This window comes from Typha angustifolia, chromosome 5 (assembly GCF_048772165.1).
Source record: "Typha angustifolia cultivar Huaian chromosome 5, ASM4877216v1, whole genome shotgun sequence".
In the NCBI taxonomy this organism is placed as follows: Eukaryota; Viridiplantae; Streptophyta; class Magnoliopsida; order Poales; family Typhaceae; genus Typha; species Typha angustifolia.
In genome coordinates this window covers 5,471,467-5,482,141 of record NC_133243.1, presented here as the reverse complement: position 1 = coordinate 5,482,141, position 10,675 = coordinate 5,471,467, and the positions used below count along the sequence as shown (strand labels likewise).

The 10,675-nt window shown below is 34.8% G+C and overlaps 1 protein-coding gene and 1 long non-coding RNA gene across 2 annotated transcripts; both read right to left on the bottom strand.

Moving 5' to 3' along the window:
- LOC140760526 (uncharacterized) lies at positions 1-4,755 on the bottom strand. The gene is made up of 3 exons (XR_012104405.1): positions 4,646-4,755; positions 2,112-2,181; positions 1-594 (listed from the first exon to the last, which is right to left on the bottom strand). It is a non-coding gene; the product is annotated as an uncharacterized lncRNA (long non-coding RNA).
- A 2,697-nt stretch (positions 4,756-7,452) lies between these two features.
- Positions 7,453-10,488, bottom strand: LOC140760369 (cytochrome c oxidase subunit 6b-2-like). Its single transcript, XM_073097301.1, has 4 exons — positions 10,398-10,488; positions 9,208-9,296; positions 8,998-9,079; positions 7,453-7,890 (listed from the first exon to the last, which is right to left on the bottom strand). Exons 1-4 carry the CDS (start codon positions 10,404-10,406, stop codon positions 7,837-7,839), a joined length of 234 nt encoding a protein of 77 aa, XP_072953402.1. The 5' UTR covers positions 10,407-10,488; the 3' UTR covers positions 7,453-7,836.
- Between the last annotated feature and the right edge of the window lie 187 nt (positions 10,489-10,675).

Sequence of the window (10,675 nt, the reverse complement as noted above, 5' to 3'; positions counted from 1 at the left end):
TAGGGCATACATTTTAGGAGAACCAGACTCATCAGATATCCTCCATAGTACAGTAGAATCTATTGCTCCTACATAGCCAGTAGGCTTGTACAATCAATTCTTCCCTTCACAAAACTGCAAGCCTCAAACTCACTCAAAAAGGCCATCCTAAAAAACATGCTCGTGGGCCCCGGCAAAGTGGTATTGCAACCAAAAATATGAGCATTCTGGAGGGGAAGGGGGCCATCAAGGTCATGGAAGATATTGTGTTGGCCTTCACAAATTATAAAAACAAACTGGAGCCACGCCATCATTGAAGAACTATCCAAGCAAGATAAAAGATTGATAAGCATAGCAGATTATCCTTGAATTGGAAAGTCCATAGAAGTAATAAGATCTTCGATGGACCCTCCTGGCATGAGCAAGAGAAGGTGGATGCACGCACATCTGGTTATTCTGCAGCAAGTGCCTGCTATGGTGAAGAAGACCCGAGTGCTAAAGCGTCTCGTACTGAGAAGCAAGTGAGTGGGTGGTTTCACTGTGCAGGATGAAACCTTAGACTATTTTGTCTCCCTTCAAGCTCAGGCCTAATGGAGCTACTCGTCACAGCTCTTTCTGTTCAAAAAAACAAAATGAGTCTTGCAATTAAACTTCCCTCATTTTCATCTTCAGTGCTATGGTCCCTAGATGCAAGGAGATCTAACTCGGCACTTTTTTGAGCCCAAGTCTTTTATCAAAGATCATCACATCATAAGTCCGGATTAACACTTTCTTTTTCTAGTTTACATCTATCCTTGCATTGAGGGAGATGAAATAAAGACCTTGTGATTTAAAAGATGACTATTCTTGAAAGCGGTGTGACCATGTGCATTTGTGAAGGGCAATTGAAGGCTTTATCTTAAGTGCACTAAGAAGGTACAGTTTCTGTAATATATCCATCAATATTGATGTATGTAGGAATAGATTACTGATAGGAACTCTTTCATAGAGCCTTATGTACTGAGTATAAACAGGACTAAAAAAAATCTTGTGACAGATGATTACCTCATATGATTTGGATTGTCTATCAAATCAAGAGGCTCTTATGATATGAGTTTATTTTACTAGTACGATCACAAACAAATGACTCTAGCGAGTAACTAAGAATGGTTGTATGGCAGTTACTAACAAAGAGTTGATTGCAGTTGTTCTGTCATAATGACCATTTTCAGTTTGCATGATTTGCTTTACCTCAATCTAGAATTCAGAAGTAAGATCGAGAAGAAAAGGAAAATAATTGGATCACCTGATTTGCATGTGCAAACTTAAATGGGCTTTATACAAACCAGGTAATGGCAACCAGAATGTGATCACGATGACATGCAAGCAAACTTTCCTTTCTGCTATAGGTCAGCTCTTAAATTTGTGTTTATCTCTAACAGTGTTAGAAAAGCCTTTATCCTGAGATTGTACACCAAAAGGCTTTATTTAAGCATGCCAAATTATTATCATCTACAGAGAAAGAATCTGAACTGTGAGCAAGTTTGCAAGAGGATCAGGTAAGGATGACCACAGACTCCAAATTTGGAAATTAACTGGGAGTCGGAGATCAGTACATTATGTCAAGAAAAGTAAATCTAGAGCCAAACCAGAACAGGGGCCATAAGCAAATACAGAAAATTATCTAAAGAAAGAAGTGTCCCAATATTGCCTCTACTGCAAATTAAAATTGGTTGATTCCTATGAAGGATCTCATAAGGTACTATACTTCTAGAAAACCCTCATTTTTTTTTCTTTCTTTCCTTTTTTTTTCGTTTTCAAAATGGCCAGAAAACCAATTCAAACAACAAAGTTTCACATGAATATATTGTTAATGTGCAATCACATGGTATGATGGATTCTCTTTTCATTCTCTTTCCGGCTAAGACATTTACGATAGACAGATAGAAATCAAAGTAGTTTCACTGAATTAGCTCAGATAAGATGTTATAGGTATCTCCAGCCATACGTGTAGTGCAGACTTTAGACACAACTAGTCCAAATACATATAATTAGAGGTGAAAACGGATAAGATATAGTTCGAATGTGGCAAAATCATATCTGCATCTACTTTTTTTCAGATAAGAATATGAATACGGATAGTGAACACTTACTATATCCACCAAATATGGATTCAAGTACTGATTGGATGTTGTTGGATGTATCCGGATTCATTTAGTAAACCTATAAGAAACACAATATTACTCAATTTGGTAGTATAATTATAACATACATATGAAAAATATATTTCAGATACATATAACGAACACAAAATCAAGTCTCATTCTACTCTTTTTTCACTATTTTTATTATATTTTAAACTAAATGGATAAACAGATACAGATCAGAATAAAAATTTTCAACCCATACCCATATCTGCCTAGAAAATTCGGATATGGATTCAAATTCAGATACCAAGATGAGAAAAAATTCTCAACATATATCCGGCAAACCCAGATAAGAAACGGATAGGATATTATCCTGCCTGTTTTCAAGCATACATATAATTGTACTTCCTCAAGTGCCCTGGTTTAAGGAGATACTCTCATGACTTGATTGTTAACAGTCACATTTAATGGTAATCAGATAAAGATGCTTATAAAGGTAAAGATTCCTTCTCCACGGATTACAACTATTTCAGATGCAATTATCTTAAGATTATGGAGAGGACATGTCACTATCTTTGGAGCAGTAGCCCTTTTTCTATTTAATTACCTCTGCAGCCTTAAGCTACAAAGATCAAAGAACGTAGCAAGATTCTTTACAAGTTTTCTCACAAATTTATTTAAAGTTCCCTATGTAAGTTCTCACAAATTTGCAAGCATCAAGGTGTTAACAGAGTTCATTCTCAATATGACAAGACCAACAACAAGTGCCGCAAACTCGACAAAGATTGAGGAAATTACTAAAAGAAAGGTAAACTGTAAGTATGGTAGTTAACCACTGGTGATGTTGAAAGAGACTAATACCAATTCTACCATAATAAGACATTACAAGATTGGGGTTAAAGCAAATAAACATTTCCCAAATTACTGCTAGTGTTTAGAGTCCAACTAGTTAACAAATTTACAACAGCAGCATTAGGCTCCAGCAACAAATGATGCAAAGAGCCAGGGACATCAGAAGCTCTGAATCACAGCAGCAGTGTTCTACAAGTTTCTGTAACTTTTTCTCTATCATTAAAGATAAGCATTGCTATTAACGTTGCTAGTTATTGATTAACGGGCAGTTGCACATAATTATAACCTAATGGTTTTAGGTCAGGCATTAAATGATCAAGTCCAACCTCATAATGCCCAAGTTCAATTTTCTACATGAAGGCTCCTGTTCTAATTCCTCTCCTTTTGCCTCTCCCACCCAGCCACTCTACATCCCATCATATCCACCCCAACTCCACATAAAACCTTACACATATATCCTCTTTATTCAAACAGTGTCCTCATTGTCTTTCACTTAGTGTACTTAATGCTGGTCTTTACAGTCAATAGTGGCCCAACATTGACATCCAGTTGACTTTTCTCCTCACATTTTGCACGTTACAAGTATATCAACCTCTTGCAATTTTTCTATGCCAAAAGCAACCCCTACCATCCAAGATCCATCAATGCGGCTGACAGGCTATATTGATTTCAACGGGAGTATTCCACCTCAAAAGGAATCCAAAGTTACACTATAAAGCCGAGCTCGAACATGTTCAACTAGTTTAGAGCCCCTTATACATAAGAAAAAAAGATTCTTCCTAACATGTCTAAGAAGGAAGTCAGGGAGCATATTTGAACCACCAGATAGGTATCATATACGATTTAAACAATAGGACTATCAGATATCATTAAAACAATAGGAGGCACTAATGCATAACAGCTAAACAATGATGTCAAGCCCAAATTTGAATGACGAAGAAACCAATGACATTTGGAACAGTTCAAATGATGCTTCAAGTACAAGGTAAATTTCTAGTAAGTGCAGAGTATTACGAGGTGACGCCTAGTAGTAAACAGAGATATGAGTAATATGGTTCTCAACCCAAGATTAAAAAAGTTAAAATGCATCTGGTGCTAGATGATTAACTTATACATTGATCCATAAGTATACTATAAAGAGGAAAGTCCTACATTTCTATCTAGGTGCCAGAATTAGATATTTAACTGGCCGCCAAACCCTTATGTTCTTCAAGTTACTGAGGCGTCTATGTAGTCGGAATATTAGGCCAAGGATATAGGAATAAATTATCGGTAAAGGTCTTCATTTAGTTTATGGCCCCTTAAAATATACCTTCTCTTCTCCTCCCAGTTACTCTCGTTCTCTACTCTGCTCTTCAAAAACTGACTCAAATTATTACGTTTAAACTCATTCATTTAGTTTATGGCCTTAAATTTTCTACTCCAGCCTCATAGCATAATCTGCAAATATAATTCTTTTCTCCTATAAAATCATTCCAATCTAATTTCGAACTGCAATCAGCTACAATTTTTCATCAAACATACTCTTTGCAACTACAAAATCGCCCGCCGTCAAATACTCATACCTACTAAGCTCACTGGATAACCATCTTAAGAGAAATGGATTTAAGAGAGTTCTCATGAAATCTATGCCAAGACTGACAGCTTAAGACCAAGAACCAGTAAAATTCCAGGAGAAGAAACTCTACCTCAAGAATGCATCGTACGCGGTGGATCGATGAGATCTTCGATCGATCTCTGAAGCCCTAGAAATGGATTTGATGTTCGAGTTCGTGGTTATGGGTTTCCCGCGCTGCTGTCGGGACACGTGGGAGATGGAGAGGCTTATTAGAATCCAATATGGATCCATATATAGTATAAAACTTTAATTAGGTAAATATCTGATTAAAAACAAGATTATTTTGCTAGATCTCCAATTTTTATAACTATTGACTATTTTGATATTATTCAAACAGAATTCAATAAAAGTATTGGCATTTCCAAAAACTTACTAATAAATATCTTACTATTCCATAAGTAAATAATGTTTAGATAATTAAAAAATTTAGGGTGTTGAAATAAAAATGAGATATTCCATCCATGCTTCTCATTCTTCTACCTGTAAAAGGCTCAACCTTTGGGTAGATTGGGTTATATGCAAGTGGGTTATCTCCTCTTGCTACTGATTCTTATTCTAAAACTGATAAGCTTACATTATAAAATACCTCATAGTTGACAAAGTGTGCCCATTAGATCACTACATGACATGTTTTATTTATAATATTTGGCGATGATTATTGTGTGCCAAGAAGAATAAGCATGTTTCTCTATGATGATGATTGCTTATTTTGTTATGATATTTGGTCTGAATTTTAGCATCACACAAATGACTATAAGAAGTGTGACATTTTTGTCTCGACGGTACCCGACACCCTTCCGACTAGGAGCAGAGAAAATTATATACTAGTATGATATAATAAGTTTACAGATTAGGTCATAATTTGTGGATTGTAGACAGTCAAACATGTTATTGGTGGAGCATATAAATGCAAGTAAACTATTGTTAGACGAGAGTCATACCCCTTGTGGTGGTAAGATAGATGTATACTTAGCGGTATTTGATTAACACTCAATGATGATGCCTTTGTAGCGCTAGTGGCTCAGCGGTGTGGACACTAGCATTGATGCATGCTTGTAATGATGTTTATAATGATGTGCTAATGATTGAGATTGTTAGTCTATAATTATAGACAATAAGTTAGTTGTTCATTAGGCATGGGTAAGCAATGTTACCACTGGAATCTATCTTTCCTCTTGAAAGTGTTGTTTGGATGAGTGTTCGTGTCACCGTTGGGCTTAGAATCAAGGTGGCATCACTTTTGTTTCTCCTATTAATTTTAGGAATCCCACTTTTGTTTTTATTGTTAGTTTTTGGTTATGCTTGGTTATGATGCTAATATGATTAGCCCGAATCTTTTCATGGATGTCTCATATGTGGGCATCTTCACATGCGGGACATATGATAAATTTGGGAATAGTTTTATCGTTTTCTTAATGACTTTTTTTTTTTTACTTTTATTATAAAAAAAGTGATAGTTAGTTCGGGAGGATTATCAAATGCACATCATATCTCCAGTAACACCAGAAACAAAATATAGGAGTTGAGTATGAGAAATTTAAATAATAGTTATTGAAATTGGACTGAATATTGACCCATTCAAAGGTTGAATCACTGGATTTAGCTTAGCCGGTAGTTGAGTAGGAGCAATCAAAAATTCAAAATCATCAAATACACATGATCGATGTGTTATCCTATATCCAATTGTGCACCCAAATCGACTCGCCTCTAAATCTTAATTCTCTCTAAACTACCAAAAATAGGTAGGGAAAACTTTATCTCATTTTCTTATTTTTATCACGTTGATTTTAATCTACCTCTTCACTATTTTTATTTAAACATGAGCAATACATTTTATTAAATAATAGAATATAAAAATTATTATTTTTTATTAACAGATTATTAGGCTTTCTTCACTTGTAGAATAAATAGATGCATTTTTTAGACTTCCTTCACTTGTAAAATAAACAAAAGCTTATTCTAATATAAACCTCTTTATATTAAAGAAAATTACTTATCTCAATACTAATTTACTAATACTAATTTTCTTTCTTCACTTTATACCACCAAATTAGTAAGAATAAAATACATATTTGCTCACATATATATATATATATATATATATATCTATATATATAAATATGAGTACGTTTATGTATCCGCATTTACAAGGAAAATTTGTCTCCCAATGCAATGAAATATATCTGCACTTAGACATGATCAAATGGCCCAGCCCGCCCGTGCCCAGCCCGACCCGGCCCGGACCCAGTTTAGGCCCAGCCCGGCCCGAGCCCGAACTACCCATGGGCGGCACGGGCCAGCCCTTTGCTCGCCCGACTCGGCTCGAAAGCCCGCCCGTTATGCTACAGTGGCCTACCCATTGCTACAGTACTTTACCTTCTGCTACAGTAATTTACCGCTGCTACAGTAAACTTTTTTTGGTATTATACCATTTTGCATTATTTTAAGCACACCTTTAAAAAATTTTAATTTTTTTAATTTTTTTTTAAATGGAGGAATATAAATATTTTTTTTTAAAAAATGAGCTAATAATTAAAAAAATTCTAAAAATAGCTAAAATATGGGTTGGACTGAGTGATTGGTGGGTTGGGCCGGCTTAGCCCGACCGGCTAGCCCGATCTCTCACGAGCCGACGAGCGGTAATGTGCTAGACTATTCTAGTCTCGGCCCGAGTGATTGGTGGGTCGGACTGTGAACAAATGCTTAAGCCCGATTGGCCCGAAAAGCCCGGCCCAGCCCGGCCCGACCCGATGATCATGTCTATCCGCACTATATGGTAAATAGTCTGCACTACTTATATAACTTCGCATTACATTAAAATATCAAATTCACTTTTTAGTCGGTCGATTATATTAATCGACATACTTTTTAAAAAAATGGCTAAAAATGAAACATTTTTTCTTTTATTTGTTTGCTTCTGGAGAAGAATTATTACACATGAATTTGCCACCATCAAATCTGAAATTAGACTGCATACAAAGAAACACTCCCATTGATCTAAATGGCTTAAAAAGGAGTGGAGTACATGGGATTAGCCCAAGAAGCAAAAGCATGCATAGTTTTAGCTTGCAAGGAAGAAGTTTGAAGGTCAATACAACTCTTATTATCCCTTTATTTTTCTTCACTCAGACCCAAAAGATCACAAATTAGAAGACTCCCATCATCAAATGCAAGAGAATTAATACACAACTCTAGCAATAGATTTTTGGAGTAAAATTAACTTTAAGATCCCCACAAGCAGAGAGTCAAGAGCTCAAGCACTTAGAGTGGCCCTGCAAAAGTTCCATTCTCCCTCTGTTCATCCCATTTCTCAATCTATCTCCAGCAGAAATGATAGAAGAAAAAAAGGTTAATAAAGATGAAAGATAAACAATTAAAAGATCACATAAATTTGAGGGAACTCCTAAGCTATAGTTTAAATCTATGGATGGAGTTATTGACATATCCTTTAAGACACTTTCTAACATTATTGTGCACTAACAAAATTTACTACAATACCCTTGAGAAAAATATTATTGGAGAAGTCTGGCTTATGCATTGATATTTTTTAGACAAAGGTAATTTATAAGTTAAGATGAAGAGAAAGACAAATAAGACTAATTTAGACATTTTAAAAGTTAATCTTAGTATCCATAATAGACCCTCTCTGTTGGTAATATTTAAGATTGAGTTGTCTAATTAGGCAGAGTCACCCCTAAAATTATAAAATTTTACTTAATACTCCTCGGTAAGTGATCAATTTTCGGCTATCTAAGAATTATTTTACCTTATTTTAGAAGATAGAAAAAGAAAAAAAATTAAAGAGTAAGGTAGTCTTTGACAAGATTTTTGTTAACACTTTCACGGAGGTAAGAGATGTTCGATAGTTGAGATAGCGCTATAGTTTGGAGGGTCTAAATGTAATTAATCCTTACGTTTGTCTAGCTATCATAAAAAAATATAGACAAAATATGAGGATTAGATTATAAATAGTGAAATATGGGGTGTTAATTATAACATTGCTAAACAAAATTGTTATTCAAAATTCTCCCTTCATAATTCTTGTATTGCATGGATTGGAGGGTTCATCCGTCCAGGATTGCTGTAGGTACATTCCTCTCTACCATCATAATTTCTATTAGGGTTTGCTACACGAGCAGATGTAATAATACCGTGGCTCATATGGCTCATACTCTAGCCAGTCTAACTATATGAGATTGTGTCTGTAAGAATTGGAGTGATCCATTTTTCTCTCAGGACTGTAATCTAAACTATATTATTGTCATTGAATGAATTATATATTCATCGAACCCTAGACTACCACAGGCAAAAATTCCAAGAGATCTAACTAATCCATTGAACTGATATGAAATACAAAGTATAAATCTTATGAATTAAAGGACTGGACTTTTAGTTGTAACAAATAAAAATATTACTACTCACCCATTCCACTGGGCAAAGGGATCGATAATATTTAGCAAATTTCTCGCATTCGCCACCCTCTTTACCTTTAGCAATCAAACACCTATATATTGGAATTTAATTATGAGATGATATTCAAATTTTTAACAGATATTTTCGTTAGGAAGATTAATAAAATAGCATCTAGAAAACATTCAGCATAGCATAATTTCTAAGGAAATATATCATTACTTGTGATACTCAATGTAGCGAGCGAAACAATGCTTGGTTTGATTTGCTGAAGGAAAGCGGTAGTCAGCTGGTGCAGTCTTCAACTCAATCTGATAGAAATTAACAGAAGAGAAGAAACCATTTTTGTAAACTATAGGAAAATGACTACAATATCGGTTTTATAAGATTGAAAATAATTAAAGTGCGATTAGTCAGACCCAGCTCGGCTCAAATAGCTCGATATGAAAGTAGCTTACGGTCTAGTTAGCACAATCGGGAAAAATATTGTTTTCCACGTTAGGGTTTGAGGGTTCAAACTCTCGCCAATATGTTTATTCATGTGGTTAAATTTTTTTATATTGTTGCTTTTGCATTTATTTTCTCGCGAACCTATATTGAAAATTTATATTAAAAAAAAGAGAGTAATCTTTATTGTTGAGTTCTTCCCTAGACATTATATTCATTAATTGGATATTTTAGCGAGCTGAGCCGGCTCAAGCTCGGCTTGACCTATTATTTTCACGCAAACCTCCTCATTTATCTTATGTTCCACATTCACTCTTGCTTGACAAGTATAGACTGAAAATATGAAATGACCATTTTACCCATAAATTCACTCCTTTTTTTCTTCTAAAATATCAGTAAAATGGTCATTAATTACAGTGTCTAAAATTATCGTAACTGTGATACATATGTGACATGTTTTTATAAGAAAGAAAAAAAATAAAATAAAATAGACAACTTTAATAGTTGACAAGGTCCAAGTGTAATTCACCCTTATAAGTTTCATAAAAGATTTATGACATATAAGTATAAGAAACAACAGGTAGGATAATCTAAACACTTTCAATAAGATTTAATGCCATCTTCATTAACATCATAGAATATCTGCTTCTAGGAGAAGAAAAATCTTTTAACTTAGATCTGTGTACATCTACCAAGGTTATAGATTGAGCTATAAATTCCATATAAAAAATATATGCACATACAATAATAAAAAATAAAAACGCTTATGATTTTCCAATGACAATCACCAAGACATCAAGTAATATCTTCTACGTTCATAAAGAAGAAGAAGAAGAAGAAGAAGAAGAAGAAGAAGAAGAAAACTAATTCTACTTATAAAACCCATGAAGAAATGAGTAAAGAGAACATTAACTAGATAGTAGAGATATCAAAATTATTATGTGAAATTAATGGCTTAAACTTACCTCCGCCATGGGAAGTCTTCTTGGTAGGAACTAGAAGCAAATGCCAAATGGTGTTTGTGTGGAGACGAAGACCTAAAACACCCAGTTTGATGCAATACTGTGGGCGGAAGCCATTTGTTTATTAGTAGATTTAAAATATAGGAGGAGAGAGAATTGGGAGCCGCGCCGTTTGTATTAAAAACAAAATATTTTAAGTCCAAGGGCTAAATTGCAATATGGCCCGCCATAGTGGTCCAATGGGCTTGGGCCAATTTGAGTACTTTTAACAGGCCGGCCCT